Source organism: Cervus canadensis, chromosome 32 (assembly GCF_019320065.1).
Source record: "Cervus canadensis isolate Bull #8, Minnesota chromosome 32, ASM1932006v1, whole genome shotgun sequence".
Lineage (NCBI taxonomy): Eukaryota > Metazoa > Chordata > Mammalia > Artiodactyla > Cervidae > Cervus > Cervus canadensis.
The window spans coordinates 3443743-3467932 of NC_057417.1; the positions used below are offsets into that span (position 1 = coordinate 3443743).

General features: G+C 46.6%; 1 protein-coding gene across 4 annotated transcripts in view; it reads right to left on the minus strand.

Annotated features, from left to right (window-relative positions):
* SNX29 (sorting nexin 29) overlaps positions 1-24190 on the minus strand; it is a 579583-nt gene that overhangs the window by 347459 nt on the left and 207934 nt on the right. For all 4 annotated transcript variants that reach the window (XR_006267027.1, XM_043455630.1, XM_043455631.1 and 1 more), the window contains one exon: positions 16932-17014. Coding sequence is in view for 3 of the 4 variants with exons in the window: in XM_043455630.1 (XP_043311565.1) it covers positions 16932-17014 (83 nt within the window). In the remaining variant the exon portion in view is untranslated. The remainder of the gene's footprint in view (positions 1-16931; positions 17015-24190) is intronic.

A 24190-nucleotide genomic window follows, 5' to 3' on the forward strand; every position in this document is an offset into this window, starting at 1 on the left:
ACAAAGAGACAGTGTTTCCCAGCATCCCTTATGGCTGGATACGGCCACTGTAAAGTGTCACAGCAAACTGCAGAAGAAAGATGAGCGAACTTGAAGACCTGGCAACAGAAACTATCCAAAACATAGACATACAGAAGGTTTCCCTGGGGGTCCCAGGGTTAAGAGACCACCTTGCAATGCAGAAGACGCCACTCTGATCCCTGGTCTATGAAGATCCCACGCACCTTGGAGCAACAAAGCCTGTGTGCCACAACTACTGAGCCCGCACTCCAGAAACCGTGAACTGCAACCACTGAAGCCCGCTTGCCTAGAGGCCCTGCTCCACAGCAAGACAAGCCACGACGAGAAGCCTGGGCACCGCATCTGCAGAGCAGCTCCTGAAAGCTCCTTTCAGGAAAGAGAAAGCCCACATGCAGCAACAAGACCAGCACAGCCAAAAGTAACTACACAAACGAGACAAACACATAGAAAGGAAAAGGAAAGAACACACAAAAAAGCCAGGCTATATGCCCAAGGTCACACTGCGGGCAAAAGGCAGAGCTCGGACCTTCCAGGCCAAACCCATGGGATGGTCTACACGTTCGCGCTCTAACACAGGATGGGCAGCCTTCATGAACGCTGTCCCATCTTCCTCTGGAAAAGAGGTAAAGACAGCAGTAACCAGTCTGCCGGCCCATCAAACCACACTTCCTGTCATTTTGGCACACGTGTGGCTTGTTATGACAGGACCTTGGCATGATTTACAGTCATATGAGACCACTGCCTGATTTTCCTATTAAAACCCCTACCAATTATTTGTTATTGGCATGTTTTTTTAAAATACAATCCAGTTCTTCTCTTGGCCCATGAAGCCCATGTGTCAAGCAGGGGATAAGGGATCCCCAGGCTCTTCAGGCAGGATGTGTTTAGCCGAAGAGGTCCCAGAAAGAAGTGCTACAGAGATCTGGAAGGATCTATCTCAGAGTATTAATAATGCTTGAGGGTTTGTGATTTTCATTTTTCTCCTTTATCGTTTGTCTCTATCTTTTTAAATGCTCTGTAATGAATACGGTTTCATTTCTTAACAAATTGTTCTTCCACATAAAGCTGCTGAAAGACTTTTCAGGCCAGCCAGGTGAGTTCAGCAGGCTTCTCCTGGCCGATGGGTACATGTGTGCTTGAGTCTATTCCAAGCCCCTCATTTTACTCAGCAGGAAGCCAAGACCTCGAAATTGTGTATGCACCGTGCCTGGCTGCCATGCTGTGAACAGCATTATAATGAGACAAATCAGACACAAATAAGGGCAAAAGTAATTAAAAGTGGAGTTGAGCTTAGCCTAATTGGCTCCACCTGGGGAAAGGAGGGTGCTTTTGGAGGGACTGGGCCTCAGAAACAGTGAAATTCTAAGTCTAAAATGAAAGGTAATGGGGGAGCCTGGCAAGGGGAGCCATTTGGAGTACAACATGGACCAGAATTGACGCTTTTGAACTGTGGTGCTGGAGAAGACTCCTGAGAGTCCCTTGGACTGCAAGGAGATCCAACCAGTCAATCCTAAAGGAAATCAACCTAAATGTTCATTGGAAGACTGATGCTGAAAGCTGAAGCTCCAATACCCTGGCCACCTGATGCGAAGAGCCGACTCCTTGGGAAAGACCCTGATGCTGGGAAAGATTGAAGGCATAAGGAGAAGGGGATGACAGAGGATGAGATGGTCAGATGGCATCACTGACTCAATGGACAAGAGGCTGAGCAAACTCTGGGAGATGGTGAAGGACAGGGAAGCCAGGCGTGCTGCAGTCCATGGGGTTGCAAAGAGTCGGAAATGTCTGAGTGACTGAACAACGACAGCGAACGAGAATGCCTCCCAGGAACTCAATTCGTGGGCACCCAGCAGCACATCCCCTGGCCCCTGTCCACATCCTCGCCTACTCTGCCCAGGCTAGGCTGTCTGGGGGCAAACTGGGACTGGAAGGACCAGGTCCACACTCTCCTGGAGCCCAGGTTACTAGGCCCACCCAGTCACCCTGTCTGCGAGCTCCAGGGCGGTAGGTACTGTGTGTCGTTCCCTTCTGTGTCAGAGCATCAGTGATCCACCCCCTGCTCACCAGCTGCGTGCTGTGGGCAGAGCACTCGACCGTGATGTTGACAATAACAAGGATCTCACACAGGATATGGGAAGGACTTCAAAGCAGACAGTTTGTCTCCCCCATACTATATACCTTTTCTTGGCCTTAGTTTCCCCGCCTGTAAAGTGCGTGATAAAGAGTACTCACCTCACAAGAAGGTTGCCTATTGAGTAGTTAACAAAGGGCATGGCATATGGTGCTTAACCCACATTCGCTATTATTGTTATTATTATAAACTCAGTCAGCCAATCACTTACCAAACATCTACTGATCACCCACCCACCAGGGATCAGGGATCTGTTTTAGAAGCTGAGTGCACAATAATATCAAAATCAAGTCAGTCCCACTTACGGTTGCCAGGGAGAAGGATGGGAGAAAAGGATGCTTAGGGCATTTGAGATGGACACTGTTATATTTTAAACGGATAACCAACAAGGGCCTGCTGTAAGGCACAGGGGTCTCTGCTCATTCTGTGGCAGCCTGGATGGGAGGGGAGATGGATACATGTATACGTGTGGCCGAGTCCCTGCGCTGTCCACCTTGAAACTATCACAACATTATTAATCGCCTATGCCCCAATACAAAATAAAAAGTTAAAAAAAAAAAAATCCAAGTCAGTCCCCATTCTCATGGAGCTTACATCCTGCTACATGTTTACTGAATATGTCACTGAAGAAAGGAACGAATCAGAATTTTAAAGCACAAAATGCCCAGCCATACAATATATCTGGGAGTGACCAACCAGGGGAAATGGTGAGCTTCATTTGGGCTTCCTGGAGCAACGACATCAGCCTGTGAACAGGAGAGGTACCGGGCAGAATAAAGATTCTAAACTGAATGAAGAGAAGGTACAGAGAGGGGTGAGGAGGGAGTGTGTTTCTCCCGCAACGCGAAGAATGAAATCGAGGCCATAAACCAGTGAAATAACCACAGACCAAGAGATGAGCTTTATCTCTTTATAGGATGTCTATTTTTTCTGTTCAGTCCAAGTGCAAAGGAAACATTTAGGCAAGTCACTCTCTGCCCAGGTTAGAAGCATCATCACCCACTCAAGCAAAGCAAAATGACCAGTTGCCTGATGAAAACTGTAATTAGAAACTTAAAGCAGAGCAGTTGTCAGAATGAAAGTGGCATTTAACAAAACGAGCCACCTGGCGGCTTCCAGGAAGGGAAGACGCCGAACACCAAAGGAGGCGCCGACAGAGGAACTGCTCCAGGAGAAGCACAAAGCCTATATGGCCGGAAAAAAGTCACTATGACAAAGATAAATGCATGTCTGGTCTAGGCCTCTAAGGAGGGAGCAGAGGTGCTCCAAGTGCTCCTGTTTTGTCTCTGGGCCTTTGCTTCCTGCCAAACAATAAAAAGGAAATGAACAAAAATCATGAATCGATCCCTGGCATTTTCAGGCAATTGCTTCTGCAGTGATTTAGGAGAGAAAAGCATCTTGCAGGGAATGAAGTTCGGTGGAGCAAATAAAACATGATCTCTTATGGAAGGTCTCCAGAGAGACAGGCGCCACTTCCAGAACCAGGGAATGGATGATCTTGCAGCTCTGACCCTGTATCCTTGATGAAGCTTTTCCCCATAGCTATGGCACTCAGGGTGGCCTGGGGGGACTTTAGAAGCACCCTCCCTCCATCCACCCCGGCGTTACTGCCATCAGCCTCACCTTTCTGAAAGCCACCTGGGGTAGGGGCTGCTGGCTGCCGACCCCATATCCGTGGCCCCTGCTTCCTTATGTGCCAATTAGGCAACCATGTTTCCCCATAATTAGGGGAGGCCTAAGAGCTTTAAGGGCTTCCCTGGTGGCTCAGATGGTTAAAAAAAAAAAAAAGAAAGAAAGAAAAGAAATCTGCCTGCAATGCAGGAGACTCAGGTTCAATGCCTAGGTCAGGAAGATCCCCTGGAGAAAGGAATGGCTACCCACTTCAGTATTCCTGCCTGGAGAATCCATGGACAGAGGGGCCTGGCGGGCTACAGTCCATGGGGTGACAAAGAATTGGATACAACTGAGCGACTAGCACCTTCAAGAGCTCTAAAGAAGTCATTTGGAGTGGGAAAGCTCCTTAGAGAAGGCTTATGATCCTAAAGTTTTAAATCCTTACAGACTTCAGCTTTAAAATGCGCTCTCTGCCCTTCCTCACTTCTGCTTTTACTGGGCTGAAATATAGATGTGATGGTTGGAGCACTAGCCAACAATATACACACCATGAGGCAATCATGAAGCTAAAAAACCATGTACTAAGGAAGGTAGAGCAAAATGAAAAGAGTAGCCTGAGTTCACAACAACCATGAAATAATCACACTAGCCCTGGACTAGACTATTTACTTCTAGGCTTACATGAGGTAAGAAAAAAAAACCTGTGGAAGTCAGTGCTGTCCAGGTTTTCTTCTTCATGATGCTAAATCTAGTTCTGTTACACTATCCCACGTAAACATACAAACTCAACAAAAATGGACAGCATGCTATGCAGATACCGTCTTGGGAAAATGCCTTTAAACCCGCTTTCCAACAAAACCACCAAACCCCTCCTACATAAAAATGTTGGTGTTACCAATTGCCCAGGCCATGCCAGATCCAACAACCCCTATCTTTTTCCTCCCCAGCATCCTCTCTTGGCAAAACCCATCTCTTACTTTTGGAGGCCTGCCCCTCTCTCCTCTCAATCCAGAATGTTTGGATGGAGCTGCTCCCACCAAAGTTCTAAGTCCCCTGACACACAGACACCCCCAAGTACCCAGCATTAGTCTAAGTGAGGCCTGCCCCCCAAGATGGGCCAAGCAGAATTAACCTGGAAACATCTGTGCATGCAATCAGTAAGGACATCCTGAACTGCACTTGCAAACTTTTAAGTCTTTATTAATCTGAAATCAATATGGAAATTTATCTTTTACATCTAGGTGGTGGTGAGTACACTGAATGATGGGTACATTACTCTCTGAACTTTTCCAGCAAAATTCTAACTTCAAACTATTAAAGCTAAGATCTGTGGCCGCCATCCCTGAAGTATCTTCCTGGTGTTGGCAGTTCTGTGTGCTCAGCAAGGGCCAGGGACTGGGGCTACCGGTTCAGATTTTTATTTAAAGGTCAGGAAATTGGCTAATCACACAAATATTGTTTTACCAGGATAATGGACTGCATAAGCTTTCAAAGAGGTTTACTCTACAATTATCACGGTAATTATTCACCCACTTTCAGAAATGAATGAACAGGTGTTCTGCTAATGGACCCTGACTTGCCACAGCCTGGATACCCTTCAAAATGCTTCTGTAACCCAAAATAATGTCAACATTTGCCTGGTACTTTACATACGTCATCTTTGTTAAACTTCAAATAATGCTAGGAAGTCAAAACTATTATCACTTTGTTCAAATAAAAACACTGAGGCTCTGAGACTAAAACTTGGCCCAAGACTTCAGAGCCGCTAGACCACGGGGCTGAGGTTCAAGCCAGATCCCCTCAAATGGGAAACGTGTGCCTGCCTTTTGCCTCCAAGCTCTGCTATCGCCTTTTCTGAGCTCCTTCTCGAGGCAAAGGCTTCTCTTTCCCATGGAAGGAAGAGCCTTCACTGTGTCCACGGCACATCTGGTCCACACCCAGCACTGCTGCCAAGAAGCCCGTCTGTTTCTCCCCAGCTGATGTCCAGTTCCAAGCCCCTCATGCTCTGACTAGCCTCCCTGTGTTGGCTGACAGTACATGATTGGGTTTCAGTGACCCATGGAGGACAGGGGAATAGAGCAGGTTTTTTCAGGACAAAGTTAAGGTGGAGAGTCTAACCAGTTGGGCCAGCCATCCCAGGCACAGGCTGCCTCCTGAAGAACAAGCATCTCTTGGTCACCTGCCAGACACTGAGGTTTATCACCTAAGACATCTCTGGGAGAATCAACTCAGGGGCGCAGGGGAAACATGGCCTCAGCTTACACCTGGGGAGGAATTCTGGCTCAGCCACTTTGGAGCAGATGACTGCGATGATTAATTTCTTATGTCCGTGTGAGTCAAGATCTCTACCATGGGCCAAGAATCAATGGACACTGACATCTGAAACGCTGTGGCATGCATCACTTCATCAACTTGAAAGCAACATCGTCTAACACGGTGGTTGCAAGTGGTCAAGCATTGGGATTTTTTAAAACTCCCCACGTGACTCAAATGGAGCCAAGATGGAGAAGCTCTGCTCCACCAGGGGAGAGATGGGAGAGTGGTTTACAAGGAAACTAGTGGGAAGGAGCTCTCTTTGACTGGGTTGCTGGGAAGATTAAAACAAGAGCTGCTGGCAGCTTACTGTCACCATAAGAACACCTGCCTGAAAAAGGAACCAGCAGCGAGGGGGCATTGCAAAGCTGGGGCATACCAGTTCACGGGAGCCCATGGGTGCATCTCTTCCTAACTTTGCATTCAGTGATGTCACGTGAGTAGCTTGAAACGGACCACAATGGAGCACTGACACCGTGGAAATCAGTGTCTTCTTCTGAGGGCTGGGGGTTCAACATTTAGCAGCACCACACTGCTAACACTGGGAGGGAGGGGAACAGAGTTGAGAAGAAAACAAAAAACAAAAAAAAGCTCCTAGTGATATATTTTGAGCCCCTAGATCAAGCCATTCCTGAAGACAGACCCTCCTGGAGTTCTGCTGTTTCATTTAAAACAGATTAAATTGGATTTTTATGATTCTTGTAATCAAAATAGCTCTGAATGATGAAACCCTCAAAGAGTTAAAGTCTTGTTCTAAGAAGTATAGTTATAAGAAGTATAACTATACTATGCTATAGAAGTATGGTATATGTCATCAGAGGAATCTGGCTGGAGGCACAACTGAAAAATGCAGTTACATGTGATACAGCATGTTCTCAGTGACCTTAGAATGAAGATCCACAACCTCACCCACTGCTGAGCTCTCCCTAATTGCTGTGGGTTTTCAATCAAGTTCTACAACAGCTCCTCCTGGATTTCTAGTCATTTCTATTCATTCGTGTTATGAATATTTATGGAAGATGGCCAACAAGTACATGAAAACATGCTCAACATCACTCATTATTAGAGAAATGCAAATCAAAACTACAATGAGATATCACCTCACACTGGTCAGAGTGGCCATCATCAAAAAAATCTATAAACAATGAGTGCTGGAGAGGATGTGGAGAAAAGGGAATGCAAATTGAGACAGCCACTATGGAGAAGAGTATGGAGATTCCTCAAAAAAAAAACTAGGAATAAAATTAATGTATGACCCAGCAATCCCACTGCTGGGCATACACCCTGAGAGAACCGTGCAGAAACACACATGCACCCGTGTTCACAGGAGCACTACCGGCAACAGTTAGGACGTGAGGCAACCGAGGTGCCCACTGACAGACAAATGGGTAAAGAAGATGGGTACCTATATTCAATGCAATATTACTCAGTCATAAAAAAAAAAAAAAGAATGAATCTAAGTCAGTTTTAGTGAGGTGGCTGAACCTAGAGCCTGTTACACAGAGTGATTAAGTCAGAAAGAGAAAAGCAAACGTTGTATATTAATCCATATATCTGGAGCAGGAAATGGCAACCCCCTCCAGGATTCCTGCCTAGAGAATCCCACAGATGGAGGAGCCTGGCAGGCTGCAGTCAGGTGGTCACAAAAGCATCAGACATGACTGAGCAGCTAAACAAGAACAACAATGCCTGTCTCTGGAATCTGAAAAGATGATATTGATGAACTTATTTGTAGGGAAGCAATCGAGACACAGATATGGATAATGGACTTGGGGACACAGCAGGGGAAGGAGGGAGTGGAACGAATGGAGGAAACAGCATCGACATATATCCACTAGTATGTGCAAAACAGACAGCTGGTGAGAAGCTGCTACAGAAACAGGGAGCCCAGCCTGGTGCTCCATGATGACCCAGAGGGACGGGAGGGCAGGGAGGCTAAGGAGGGAGGCGATATATGTATAATCACAGCTGAAACCAACACAATATTGTAAAGCAATATTCCTCCAATTAAAGAATCATTTTAAAAAATATTTATGGAGCACATCCCTTGGGTGAAGCCTGTGTGGGGCCCTCTGAACACAGCAGAGGGAAGAACAGGCAAGGTCTCTGCTCCTTGAATGGTACACTGCAGGGCGGAACACGGACAGTGACCAAGGAAGGGACAGACAATCAGACACGCCAAGGCGCTCATAAAGGTGCTGTGATGGCGATCAGGGAAGTGACGGGAGGGAGAGGCGGGGTGGTCAGGGGAGGCCACACCTGAACAGGGACTGCCTAATGAGGCAGGACCAGCCTTTCAGAGAAGAGAGAGGAGCATTCCAGAAGGACAGCAACCGCCAAGGCCCGGAGGTGTTACCTGGTAAAGTCAGTGTGGCCAGGCCAAGAGAGGGCGGGAGGAGACGGGGCAGGGAAGTAGGGAAGAGCCGGATCACACCGAGCACTGCAGGTCCTCGTCAAAAAGTCCAGACTGGACTTCCCTGGTGGTCCAGTGGTGAAGGCTCTGTGCTTCTACTGCTGGGGGCGTGGGTTCGAGCCCCGGTCGGGGAACTAAGATCCCACATCCTGCAGGGCAACGAAGACCAGTGCCACGACGACTGAGCCTACGTGCTCTAGAGCCCGTGCTCTAGAGCTCTAGAGCTAGAGAAAGCCCCTGCAGGCCACAAAGGAGACCCAGCACAACCAAGACTAATTTTTTTTTTTTTAAAACTCTGGATTGAGCTTTAAACAGTAGAGTGACGAGATCTTAGCAGCGTCTCCATGAGGTCCCGTGCTGATCGCGCTGGGACCAGACACAAACACACACACGACTCCCGAGCTTGCTTCCCTTGTAGCCAAAGCAGCCTGCCTCCAACAGAGACATCACCTGTGTGCACACTGGGGGCAAGAATATGTGGGCACCAAGGGAGACACCCCAGTGCCTGCAGTCACTGAGGGAAGCTGCAGGTTGAAGGTCCCAGGGCACCACACGCATCCATGAAACCCACAGGCTCCAGGAATCCTCTCGCCCGTGACCCTCCATCAACACAGGACCAGGCTTCTCCACAGCCCTGCCCCACTTCCTGGAGCCCGGGGGAAGTGAGACCCCCAAGGAGGACATGGAGCACAGGCAGGCGAGGAAGCAAGGGGTCACCGGGCAAGTCACACGCAGGAAGAGACATGACACGGGATAGAGGCTGAGAGCTTCCTTTTCTTTTTTTTTTTTTTTTAATTTTTTTATTAGTTGGAGGCTAATTACTTCACAACATTTCAGTGGGTTTTGTCATACATTGATATGAATCAGCCATAGATTTACACTTATTCCCCATCCCGATCCCCCCTCCCACCTCCCTCTCCACCCGATTCCTCTGGGTCTTTCCAGTGCACCAGGCCGGAGCACTTGTCTCATGCATCCCACCTGGGCTGGTGATCTGTTTCACCATAGATAGTATACATGCTGTTCTTTTGAAACATCCCACCCTCACCTTCTCCCACAGAGTTCAAAAGTCTGTTCTGTATTTCTGTGACTCTTTTTCCGTTTTGCATATAGGGTTATCGTTACCATCTTTCTAAATTCCATATATATGTGTTAGTATGCTGGAATGTTCTTTATCTTTCTGGCTTACTTCACTCTGTATAAGGGGCTCCAGTTTCATCCATCTCATTAGGACTGGTTCAAATGAATTCTTTTTGACGGCTGAGTAAAATTCCATGGTGTATATGTACCACAGCTTCCTTATCCATTCATCTGCTGATGGGCATCTAGGTTGCTTCCATGTCCTGGCTATTATAAACAGTGCTGCGATGAACATTGGGGTGCATGTGTCTCTTTCAGATCTGGTTTCCTCAGTGTGTATGCCCAGAAGTGGTATTGCTGGGTCATATGGCAGTTCTATTTCCAGTTTTTTAAGGAATCTCCACACTGTTTTCCATAGTGGCTGTACTAGTTTGCATTCCCACCAACAGTGTAAGAGGGTTCCCTTTTCTCCACAGCCTCTCCAGCATTTATTGCTTGTAGACTTTTGGATAGCAGCCATCCTGACTGGTGTGTAATGGTACCTCAACTTCTCTTGTTTCTTAAACTTTTAAAACGGCTCCCAAGCCTCCCTCATCCATCAAGTTCCTCCCACTGATCTGTTCTCACTGCCAATTACTCTGATTGCCACCAGCAACAGGCCATTTCTTCCCCCTCTGCCCCTGAGCCTGTGGCTCATGAATTAAATGGCAATGCCAACAAGAGCTTGGAGCCTTAGAATCCATCACCGCGGAATAGGACTACAGAGGCCAGGACAGATGATTCCAGGGGAGGGGAGCACATGAGAGGGAGGGCGGCCAGGAGGAAGGACTTCACAACATACAGAGGCTGCAGGTTAGAAAAGACAGGCTTTAGAGAAATGATAGCTCCCCATGAAGACAGAACAGACCCTGCATCCAGTAAAGAGCAAACAGTTTGCCATGCCTGGGCTTGCCAGGTGGCTCAATGGTAAAGAATTCGATTACCAATGCAGGAGACATAAGAATCGAGGGCTCTCTCCCTGGGTCAGGAAGATAAACTGGAGAAGGAAATGGCAACCCGCTCCAGTACTCTTGCCTGGAGAATTTCATGGACAGAGGGATCTCAAAGCGCCAGACACAACTGAGTACGCATGCATCCAAGCTATGGAAACCCAACCCAAGCTTGAAGACAGTGGCAGGGGAGGCTAGTGAATTACTGCTCTTGTTAACAGTATGTTTAGGGCTGGACTGTCACATCAGGACGGCTGGATTCGGGGATTCGAAGGACACGATCGACCCCCAGTGCCTCTCTGCCTCTCAGCTCAGCTCCTCTCCCTCTTCTCCTCTCCCTCACACTCAGGCTCCACTTGAAGACAAGGTAACTACAGTGGCCCCAGCCTTCCAGGCCTGGCGGGAAAGGAAGAACTCCTCGTGACAGCCTGGTAGAGCCCTGAGACCCAGCTGGAGCCCATCGGCTGAGGTCAAGGGCAGCAGGGAGGGTAGGGCCTCATCGACATCACAGGGCTGACCCTGAGTCAGGACGCTGGACCCAGAGAAGTTGGAGCATAGGCGACCTGACGCCACAAGGCCAGAGACCGCCACCACGCCAGCAGGGGGCGGCGGCCGGAGCCGTGTGACACAGGACGCGGCACATCTGGAATCCCACGTTCGGCTGCCCCTGTAGAACCTCTTGCTTGGTACAGAGAGCCAGCTCCAACTCACAGGCAAATGCTCCTTGGGAAAGCCCAGGAGAAGCCCGACACCCAGCAAGGGGCTGCTCTGCAGCAAAGACCTCCATGAGACTAGCCCCACCCCTACCAGGGGGCACTCAGAGAACCCAGACTCCCCAGATGCATAGGCAACACTGTTGTTCAGTTGCTAAGTCGTAACTGACTCTGCAACCCCATGGACTGCAGCACGCCAGCTCCCTAGTCCTTCACTGTCTCCTGGAGTTTGCTCGGATTCACATCCATTCAGTCAGTGACGCTGTCTAACCATCTCAATCTCTGCTGCCTTCTCCTTTTGCCTGCCAAAAGCCTTATTATTAATCACATCTGAAAAGTCTCTTTCTGGATTCCCTGGTAGCTCAATGGTAAAGCATCATCCTGCCAATGCAGGGGGTGTGGGTTCGATCCCTGGGTTGGGAAGATTCCCTGGAGAAGGAAACGGCAACCCACTCCAGTATTCTTGCCTGGAGAATCCCATGGACAGAGGAGCCTGACAGGCTGCAGTCCATGGGGTCACAAGAGTCAGACATGACTCAGCAACTGAACAACAACTAAAGTCTCTTTCACCATGGAAGGTTGTGCGGGCACGGATTAGGGGTCAGGACACAGACATCTTTGGAGGGCCAACATTCCATCCACCACAGCATTCTCTAGATCCCAGCATGTTATCTGAATTACACCTATCACCTTAACAGCTAATCCTCACAACAACCTACGAAGTATATATACTATTTTAACAAATCCTAATTTTACAAGTATTCAAAGGGGCAATGAGAGAGAAAGTGAGGCAGTAAAAATAGTAATAACAATAACTGTCATATTTACTGAGTGGCTGCTACATATCAGACATTATTCTAAGAGCTTTCCATATACTAATCTAGCTCTTCTTCCCCAAAACCCTATGAGGAAGGTATTGCTACAGTTCCCATTTTACAGAGGAAGAAAGTGAGGCATAGAAACTTACATGGTCTCTAAGTCAATTACCCTGGGGAAGTCCTCAGTGTCTTTGGCACAGGGGTCCCTCTTTTACTAATGTCAGTTACAACGAGCAAGAAGAATGTGGAACGCACGGTGATTCCCAAACGCTTTGGCCATGACCACTATCTTGGTGGGGACATGTACAGGGACCAGGATGAGGTGACTCCTTTGGAGAAAGGTCACGGTGACAGGTTAAACAAGCCTTCCTTCTGCTGACAGAGCCTTTCCCCAGATGGTCAGGCGTGATAGAGGAGATGCCTACTCAGGGAACGACCCTGCTGACCCAGCCCCGCTGCTGGCATCTCCCTCAGGAGGCACCCAGAAAGATCTGCAGTCATCACAGATCTTACCAAAGGGCCCCCACCTTGGGCCATACATCCATGAGAAGACATCCCCCATTAACACACGCTCAGCCTCACTCCCCACTTCCTACATGACTGTGAGATCCTCAGTCAAATGGAGATGCTGGGTTAAAAAGAGAATGCCCCCCTAGATCGTCCTCCTCCTTGGCCCCTACTGGGTGGGCATCATTCAGCAGAACAAACAATGCCTCACAAAGAGGGTCCTGGGGTCTACACCTGGGAGGCAATGCACCAGGGGGTGTGATTCTGGCTTCAGTCAAGCTGGAGCTTCCAACCGTCAGTAATAAAGACGTCATTTTGAACACTTGTGTCAGATTCCTACATCAATGTTTCATAAAGAACTTGAGGGGGAAGAAGAGTCATGATAACCTCAGAACTGAAATAAAGTTACCAACTGACCTCTTAAAGATTGTCAGCAATCTATTCTAAAGGTCCATTTTAAATTGATTTTTTTTCTTAATCTTGAAGGCACTTCCCACAACAACAATGAATATAATGATCTCAACATAGCCCTCAGCCATCTATTCAATCCTGAAGGCATTTGGAGCTTCAATGATTTCTCACTCTTTTCCTACTGATAAGCTCAGTTTCACAAACAATTTGTTGTCCAAATGATTAAAAAAAAGAAAAAGTTTTATCGCTTCAACCTAAAAGGCTTCTTTTGTGGAAAAAGCACTGTGAACTCTCACCTAGAATTTGAGAAGCTGGTCCACATCTCTATGTCCACCTAACATCAGGAGCCACAGAAATCCTGGATCAGAAAAGACTCTCCCTGGACAACCTCTCCCTGCCCCTCGTCCTCCAGCTCCCCGGAAACACCAAGCCCCCCACCCCAGCCTATCCAGGACACCCCCAAGATACCACAGCCTGACAAGGGCAAGGCACCCCAATCTGGCCAGGGCACACACTCCATAGTTTTCAACAAACTGAGTCAGCAGCTGGCTGGGGTTGAGGAGTGAGCCCCAACTTCTCTGAGTAGTGGATGACATCACTTGAAAGTTAGGTAAAGGCTCTGGAAAGGCCAGAGCACAATTTCTGAAAGCACATCTTCTAATAAGGCTGCTTGCTGGTGTCTGGCATGTTAGCTGGTGCTCACGAATTTTACTTAAGTGGAAGAAAGAATAAAATGCAGGACTTAAGGAAGAGAAGGGCATCACTCAGTTCATGCCTGCACTGAAGGACTTTCATAAAGACCTTCCACCCAGAATGACTCCCAGATATGGTAGAAGGTCTTCTATGACCTGGTGAAAATAGAGTGGTAAGGGACTGCAAAAGGGACTTTGCCGACAAAGTTCTGGAGAGTCAAAGCTATGGTTTTTCCAGTAGTCATGTACTGATGTTAGAGTTGGGCCATAAAGAAGGCTGAGTGCTGAAGAATTGATGCTTTCTAATTGTAGTGTTGAAGAAGACTCTTGAGAGTCTCTCTTGGACTGCAGGGAAAACAAACGAGTCAATCCTAAAGGAAATCAGTCCTGAATATTCATTGGAAGGACTGATGCTGAAGCTGAAACTCCAATCCTTTGGCCACCTGATGAGAAGAACTGACTCATTGGAAAAGACCCTGATGCTGGGAAAGATTGAAGGCAGGAGGAGAAGGGGACGACAGAGGATGAGATGGTTGGATGGCATCACCAACTCAATGGACATGAGTTTGGGTAAACTCCGGAAGTTGGTGATGGACAGGGAGGCCTGGCGTGCTGCAGTCCATGGGGTCTCAGAGAGTCAGACACGACTGAGCGACTGAACTGAACTGAGCAACTGAACAACAAATGACAAAAGGACTGTGAATGAGTGAGAAAGTATGCTTCATCCTCTCTGCTCTGTTCCACTTAAGCCAGAGCTGGGTATGTGATGGCCCTTAGCACATTCAAGCTGGGTCTTAGGAAAACTGACTTTGGCTGCAGTGAGAAACCCTTCTGTACACTGTAGTTTCTGTTTGGGGGCTGGCGGGACGACTTACTCCAAAAATGCTCCTACTCAGAAATGTACTATATAGTATGGCAGATTTCAAATCAAATTCAAGCCCAGTGGTGCTCCCCACCCCAGGTTTAATTTTCTTACTCTATCAAATTAAATTTCAGCAAGGGCAGAGTACAGATTTCAGAAATGGTGGTGGCAGAGTCCACAGGTCACCTGCATGAGAGTCGCATATCTAAACATGCGAATCAAGAGCCCACTCCCAACCCCCGTGCCAAGATCCCCTGAGATGAGGCATGGGTACTTGGTTCCCCAAGAAAGGCCTCTGAACAGTAGTTCAGGAAGTTCGTAAGGCAAAGAATCAGGGATTTAGAAGGAAATGACCTGAGTTCATTTCCACCCCAGAGCCACAGACAAGACTTTAAAGCTCTCCTGAACCTCTAATAATGAATATTTTAAAACACAGGGAAAATACCTACTCATCCCAGGATTACTGAGTCAAATGTGAATAGACTTGAACTTGCTTGGAAAGGATAAAGGGCTAAACTACTTATTCAAAACATGCAGTGAATGAAATGAATTGGCTGCAAAAGCCAGGTGCTGGGGAAACAAAGACGAGAAGTGAGGAGTCACAAGGCCAAAGCAGACACGGCCCGGTGTAATGAGATGGAGTCCGGGCCACACGAGCAGTATCTGTGTGGAAAGGGTGATGGTCCCCCTGAGAAAGACAAGATTAATGCTGCAGTGATAACCCCCAGGCTGGCAGCAGTTACAAACTAGGGATGAAGAGAGCAAGGCATGCTATCAAAGAAAAGTAAACAGAAAATCAACGTGTTGAACCTCATCAAATGGAGACCATAATAAATATAAAAACTCAAAAAAAATCCAATCTTTTATGATATTACTATGCAAATCACACCTAGATTATAATCCTGTCTCCCTCTATGACACAGAAAAATAACTACATGTACCAACTATACACTGGGTGCCATATGAATGAAGGCTTTGCATTCACTGTTTTGGTAAATCCCCACGACAACCCTCGTGCCACTGGTGTGATTTCCCCTAACATTGGTGTGGTGTCTCCTCTTTGAGATGGCAAAGTAACGCCAAGAGGTCAAGTTATGGAGGATGCGCCTGAACTCTAATTCAGGACTGGCTGACTCCCAAGACCTGTGAGCATGGGGCATGCTCCCCGCTGTTAAAATGTCCACACTCCAAGGGCTTGCTTTTGTTTAAGAAAATCTTGTTCTGGTCAGTTGGCTGAAGGTTGCAAGACACTTCAGCTAAAGTTAAATACTCTGTCTTCAGGCTGACCTAAGAAACATTTCAGCAGTCATGACAGTTCAAGTGCAGCCAAACCACACAGGGAGGAAGCATACGGCGCCACCTCATTTAGGGAGATCTTGGCCAAGTGATCACTTTTCTATCTACTTGTATTTCTGATCAAGAATATTATTATTTGCAGCTAAAATCCACTCCAGTGGTCATGCACAGATGTGAGAGCTGGACTATAAAGAAAACTAAGTGCCAAAGAATTGATGCTTTCGAATTGAGGTGCAGAAGCAGACTTGAGAGTCCCTTGGACTACAAGGAGATCAAACCAGTCAATCCTAAAGGAAGTCAACCCTAAATATTCATTGGAAAGGCTGATACTGAAGCTCCAACACGTTGGCCACCTGATGTGAAGAACTGACTCATTGGAAAAGACCCTCATGCTGGGAAAGACTGGGGGCAGGAGGAGAAGGGGACAACAGAGAATGAGATGGCTGGATGGCATCACTGACTCAATGGACATGAGTTTAAGCAAACTCCAGGAGATAGTGAAGGACAGGGAAGCCTGGTGTGCTGCCATCCATGGGGTCGCAAAGAGTCGGACAAGACTTAGTGACTGAACAACAACAAATCTACTCAGTACTCACTCTCTGGTAGGCATGATGCTAAGAGGTTGGTGCTGCCAACTGACCCCATTTTATAGATGAGAACAGAGAGATTAAGAAACAGAATTACAGCTGGGGTTGGAGCCTGATCAGCCTAACCCCATTGATTCTCTGCCCCTTGGCATTCTGTTGCTTTCACCCATGGCCTGACATGGCTTAATCGTGCTACAGGTTCACCACCTGGCAAATGTCTTAAGACTTTAGTCATACAATTCCCTAACTGCACAAATTGATACAATGATTGCTAACAGTCCAGCAAGTAAGTCTTAACAATTTTGCAAGGATGCAGAGCAGGGTTTTCTGTCTAATTAATTTTCCAGAATCCTAAGCAGCACCGTTTTTCTAACTCATCTGCAGGTGTATTCATCCCACGCTGAGTGTCTGCCGGGCGAGGCACAGGGGTGATCAAGACGAAAAGGTGCAGCCCCCGCCCCACCCGGCTCCCTCTGCCCCTCACCTTCGGCTGTTTGGCCTTCTCTTTTCAGCATCTGGACAGCGCCTACGTATTTCTTCAGCTGCACCTTGAGCACTTCGTTTTCTCTGCGGGTACAAGAATGTCAGAAAATTTTATTTTAAAATTGGCAAGTTAGACCCAGGGAAGGAAGAGAATCTGTGTATGGAAAATACACAGTGTGCATCTGGTAAATATTAATATATTCTGTTTTAGAGATCACTGCTGGAAAAGACAAGGTTAGTGAGGGCACATTTGTGTAACGCCTTCAAGAACCATTCATTCTGGTGGAAATAAGCGCTAATTGGTTCCAGCGTCCACAAACTCAGGATGCTGGCATGTGCTGTCCTCAGGTTATTTGAATCTAACAACCTGTTAGGTGCCGACTCTGTGTCAGGCACTCTGTAGCATTTACAGAAGCTGTAAAAATGGGCAAATTTACAGTATGTCCATTTACAGAAACACATACTAGGTATTGTTTACTTGGGGAACACTGAGTATTTTTATTAACTACTACATGCGTTCGGACACAACTGAGCAACTGAACTGAACTGAACATGTATTAAACATTATTTGCTAGGCATCACATGAAGTCTTTATTATCTCATTCAATCCTTCCAAGGTACGTATTAGCACAACATCCATTTTACAGATGAGCAAAGTGTGGTACAGTGACGAAAAGCAGTTAACCTAGCCCACCTGCCCCACCCCTCTCCCCATGTGAGACCGCAGGACGGAACATGAAACGCAGGCAATGACAAGATCCCACTCTATTAAATTCACTCCCCAGGGGCCCTGGCGCTGAGCACTAGGACACGAAGGTCAGAAGAGGAAAACACCATCTGTTGAGAATTTACCACATAGCTTAGACTTTACACATGTGACCTCCGTGAATCCGGGCTTGATTCAATGGAAGCATGTTTAAGTACCTAACAATATGTCAGGTGCGGTGACCCTGTAACACCCTCCTCGTTCTGCAGGAGAGGAGCTGGGGCATGGAGAAGGTCACATGGCCAACGCCAAGGTCATATGTAAGACACACAGTCTGGATACAAACCCAGGTCTATGTCTCCAAGAACCCAATGAGCGCTTCTCTGTCTCTCTTGGGATTTGAAACTGGTTTCTCACCTCGGCCCCAGAGACAAATGCCTTTTCCCCACTTTCTGCTTCTACGCATTCCCTATCCCACAAGGTTTTAAGCCTGAGTGTTCTTACACATGCTGGAATATTGCCTTACGATGAAAACAGCTTTATGATTGGGTGTCTCTTATAATTATAAAAAATAAAACACTCATTGCAAAATACTCAATCAGAACACATTTAAGAAGGAATGTAAAAATTCCACTAAAAATCCCTGAAATAAATCTAACTTCCTAAGACTCTTGAGAGTCTCTTACCAGCAAGGAGATCAAAGTAGTCAATCCTAAAGGAAATCAACCCTGAATATTCATTGGAAGGACTGATGCTAAAGCTGAAGCTCCAGTACTTTGACCACCTGATGCGAAAAACTGACTCACTGGATAAGACCCTGATGCTGGGAAAGATAGAAGGCAGGAGGACAAACAGATGACAGAGGACGAGATGGTTTGATGGCATCACCAACTCAATGGACATGAGTTTAGGCAAGCTGCAGGAGATGGTGAAGGACAGGGATGTGCTGCAGTCTCTGGGGCCATGAAGAGTTGGACACGACTGAGCAAATGAATAACAACAACATTTTTACTTCCATCCTATCAACTCTCTCTCTAGGCACATGTGAGCATGCACACATACGTACATCACTGAATATAATTATTCACAGGTGAAACACCCTTTCACATGCCTCAAAATTTTTCTGTTTGAAGACTTTTTTTCTCTGTTTACTGTCCCACACATCCTTCTCCATGGCAACCGCCATTAAACAGCTGGTACACACATTTCATGTCTCCTCCATGCTCACAGAGTCACTACAAACCTGATACATTCAGAGTTTACTTTATGAAGCCGGATCCTACTACAAATTTTTCTGCAACTGGTTTGTCTCAACAATTCACCAAGGTAAGCTTCTGACTCCATCTATTTATGGATGGAGATGCCATTTCTTGGTAATAATATGCCACATATTTGCTCAGTGGAAAAACTGCAGACCGCCAAACTGCAGACTGCAAATCACTGACTCTTTCTGATGCATCTTATTATACCTCAGCCCACAGAGATAGCACTTTACATTGTGCTTTTCTGCACTGTATTTTGGCAGAAAGAACACAAGTACCAATTGCAGACATGACCATTATACTGAGGTGTCGCCTAAAACTGTACATTCATCTCAGAAACTTGGAAAGAAAGTCAGACATGAAGGAGTTCCTTAATTATTGTCCTCCTCCTAGACAGCCTGTCACAAATGTTTCTATTGGCAGCTGCATTTCCTCTGTGATACAAACAGCCAGTGTCTAAAGCTCATAAACAACTAAGGAATCTCGAGATCTGCAGGTAGGAAAACACGGCCCAACGGACGTGCTAACACAGCTGCTTTTCCTGGATCCCCTAAGTCAGCTCTTGTCATTCATCCCAGCTTACTCCTAATCCCCTCGTGTGAATTCCAAGCACACAGTTTAAAATAAGGGAGAGAAAGAAATTGATGTGCATCTCTGTATGGTCTGCAGTGCTGGAGAAGACTCTCAAGAGTCCCTTGGACTGCAAGGAGATCAAATCAGTCAATCCTAAAGGAAATCAATCCTGCATATTCATTGGAAGGACTGATGCTGAAGCTCCAATATTTTGGCCACCTGATGTGAAGAGCCGACTCATTAAAAAGGACCCTGATGCTGGGAAAGATTGAGGGCAGGAGGAGAGAGGGCCAACAGAGGACGAGATGGTTAGATGGCACCATCTAGTCAGTGAACATGAATCTGAGAAAACTCCAGGAGATAATGAAGAAGAGGGAAGCCTGGTGCACTGCAGTCCATGGGATTGCAAGGAGTCGGACAAGACTTAGGTTGAACAAGTGGCCTAATTTAACAATGATGCGTTCAGAATGCTGTGCAAGAGGCAAGAGGAGGGAGGCTCACTCAGGCCCACCGACTGGTGAGTTGTGCTGGGCTGTCAAGCCTCAGTTTGCCCAATCACACATCCAGGCCCACCCTCAGCTGCCTAGTTCATTGTCAATTCCGCAGCCAGCACTGAAATGTTCAACAGGCTGCTTTCCTTCTGGTTTGGAGGCATCTTTTAACAGCATCTTAACACTATCTAAATATCAAGAATTCTATGGTGGTCCAGTGGCTAAGACTCTGCACTCCCAATGCAACAGGCCTGGGTTCGATCCCTGGTCAGGGAACTAGATCCCACCTACCACAACTAAGAGTTAGCACTCCCCAACTAAAGATCCTGCATGCCACAACAGAGATCAACCTGACAGATGAAGATCAAAAACTTTAATACAAATCCAACTTTCATCAAAATGATGAGAAGTCATGGAGAATACACTACAGATGGGCAGCTTTAGGAGCCATAAATTCATCTCAGCCAACTTTGCGTCAATGAACTTGTTTGCCTTTTGTGGGAAAGAAACACTGTCAGGTCAGTAGAACTGCTCCTGACACAAATACGAACATTGGGAGGACCCAATGACTGCCCCAAAGAGGCAACTAGCTACTGACCCCGGGAAAGATGAGGCCTCTGTTTAAATTTTTATTTTGAAGTACTTAAAGACCCAGAAAGTTGCAAAGATATTACTGAGAGGTCCTGTATACCCTCGGCCCAGCCTCCCCCAGGAGGGATTACAACTTCTGTAACTATGGTCTGATGGCAAATCCAGGACACTGACATGGTCACATCGTGCAAGTGGTTCTATCCAGCCCAGTATTTAAACTGACGTTCATGACAATCTGAAGATGAGATACAGGCTCAAATGACCACAGCAGGCAGACAGACACAAACCAGGTATAAGACAAGAGGGTCTGGGGGCCAGAGCTGCCCTAGGGCCACCACTACTGAGCCCCTCGCCACAACTAGAGAATCTGTGCGCTGCAGCTCAGACCCGATGCAGCAAAATAAACCAAGAAACACACACCTAACAAGTCAAGGGCCCAAGAAAATGATTCCTAGGCTCTGAATGGTTCATTTGCAACCAGCCGACAGAACTCTGGACTTCCCTGGTGGTTCAGACAGTTGAGAATCTGCCTGCAATGCAGGAGACCTAGGTTCGATCCTTGGGTTGGGAAGATCCCCTGGAGGGGGAAATGGCAACGCACTCCAGTGTTCTTACTCAGAGAATCCCATGAACAGAAGAGCCTGGCAGGCTACAGTCCACGAGGTCGCAAAGAGTCAGACATGACTGGGCGATTAACAAGCAATAGAACTTCAATCTGTAGACAAAGGAAGCATATGGAATGTATCGTTCCTGATGATCAAATAAGAATGCCGTTTCCTTTGCTACCTCATGAGACGACGGGATGGGTCAATGATTAAGTGCGTCCTGTGAAAGGGAAGAGAAACCCGAAGACACCCCCCTCCCTGCCGCCTCTTTGGTAACCACCCAGTTCTTTCCACTCTGAAGTGGGGGTGTGGGTGGGATACAACTTCCTCACAGTTCAGAGAAAGGAGAAAAAACACAAAGAGGATGAACTAGAACAGAATCTCCCAAAGTTGGTACATCCCTGAGATCATCTGTTTATATTGTAACTTCACTGAACTGTTTATATTTTAACACATAGGCAGTTCTTCTGGTATGTTTCCAAAAAACCAGTTTTCCATGTATGGCATATAAATGATATAGAGCGGCAGCAGTCCCCAAGATTTTTGGCACCGGGGACCAATTATGTGAAAGAGTTTTTCCGTGGACTGGAGGGTGAGGAATGGTTTCGGGATGGTTCTAATGCATTACATTTATTTGTGGACTTTTATTTCTACACTATTTACATCTGCTCCACCTCAGATCATCAGGCATTAGATCCCAGAGGTTGGGAACCCTGATATAAAGAATCCTTTGGAAAGGCATGTAAAACTCTTAAAAAGTGAGTGGACTGCAAGATAAATATTATGGAATGAGTAACAGGGGCGGGACACTGCGTGGCAAAGGCCATGAGGGCTGTGACAGATCTGAGGAAGAGAACCTTTGCTGTAGAGAAAATAAGCGTATGAGGAGAAGACCTTTGCTTACAGAGTCCTTTCCAAATTGTATCCCCAGGGATGACAACGGACTCCAAGACAGACGGACGGGAGAACAGAGTTAAAGATGCTTAGAAACATGAGAAAAGTTCCGTCTCCCTCCCCCTCCTCCCTAGGGCTTCTCAGAGCCCTCAATATGTTTATGTACACTGACCATCTATTAACGCCTCAAACCTAATAGTTTGTGAAATGCTGCATTTTCATACTGGGCACAGCCCTCTAGGAATGGGAGAGAAATCTTAGGGCAAGAGAACCACGTCTCTGATAGAAAAGCACTGCCCACGTGGGCGTGGCAGAGATGGGCATTTGTGATGCTTCTACCTCCTTGAAATCCCTCCGAGCCAGTTAAGACGTGAGACGCAGCTCAGTGCCAAGACCTCCCACAGGGAAAACTTGACTCAGAAGCTCCCTCCATGAGTAACAGGAAATATTGCTTTTCTGCCTGCAACACAGGTTTCCTACCTGCAACACATTTTCTACCTGTACAAAATGAAGCAGGGGAAAAGCCAACAGTGTCTGACAAGAGAACAGACTGATCATAGCAGACACCCTCCTCCAACAACACAAGAGATGACTCTACACATGGACATCACCAGACGGTCAACACTGAAATCAGATGGATTATATTCTTTGCAGCCACGGATGGAGAAGCTCTATCCTGACACTGACATTGAAGTCGCTCAGTTGTGTCCAACTCTTTGAGACCCCATGGACTGTAGCCTACCAGGCTCCTCTGTCCATGGAATTTCCCAGGCACGAGTACTGGAGTGGGTTGCCATATCCTTCTCCAAGGAGAAGCCCTACACAGTCTGCAAAAACAAGATGGAGGGTGACTGTGGCTCAGATCATGAACTCCTTATTGCCAAATTCAGACTCAAATTGAAAAAAGTAGGAAAAACCACTAGACCATTCAGGTATGACCTAAGTCAAATCCCTTAACAATTATACAGTGAACTGACAAACAGATTCAAGGGATTAGACCTGATAGAGTTCCTGAAGAACTATGGACAGAGGTTTGTGACATTGTACAAGAGGCAGTGACCAAGACCATCCCCAAGAAAAAGAAATGCAAAAAGGCAAAATGGTTGTCTGAGGAGGCCTTACAAAGAGCTGAGAAAAGAAGAAAAGGGAAAACCAAAGGAGAAAAGGAAAGATATACCCATCCGAATGCAGAGTTCCAAAGAATAGCAAGGAGAGATAAGAAGGCCTTCCTCAGTGATCAATGCAAAGAAACAGAGGAAAACAATAGAATGGGAAAGACTAGAGATCTCATCAAGATAATCAGAGATACCAAGGGAACATGTCATGCAAAGATGGGCACAATAAAGGACAGAAATGGTATGGACCTAACAGAAGCAGAAGATATTAAGAAGAGGTGGCAAGAAAACACAGAAGAACTATACCAAAAAGATTTCAATGACCCAGATAACCATGATGGTGTGATCACTCACCTAGATCCAGACATCCTGGAATGTGAAGTCAAGTGGGTCTTAGGAAGCATCATTATGAACAAAGCTAGTGGAGTTGATGGAATTCCAGTTGAGCTATTTCAAATCCTAAAGATGATGCTGTTGAAGTGTTGCACTCAATATGCCAGCAAATTTGGAAAACTCAGCAGTGATCACAGGACTGGAAAAGGTCAGTTTTCATTCTAATCCCAAAGAAAGACAATGTCAAAGAATGTTCAAACTACTGCACAATTGCACTCATCTCACACACTAGCAAAGTAATGCTCAACATTCTCTAAGCCAGGTTTCAACAGTACTTGAACCATGAACTTTCAGATGTTGAAGCTGGATTTAGAAAAGGCAGAGGAACCAGAGATCAAATTGCCAACATTCACTGGATCATTAAAAAAGCAAGAGAATTCCAGAAAAACATCTACTTCTACTTTAATGACTATGCCATAGCCTTTGACTGTGTGGATCACAACAAACTGTGGAAAATTCTGAAAGAGTTGGGACTACAAGACCACTTGATCTGCCTCCTGAGAAACCTGTATGCAGGTCAAGAACCAACAGTTAGAACCGGACATGGAACAACAGACTGATTCCAAACAGGGAAAGGAATACGTCAAGGCTGTATATTGTCACCCTGCTTATTTAACTTATATGCAGAGT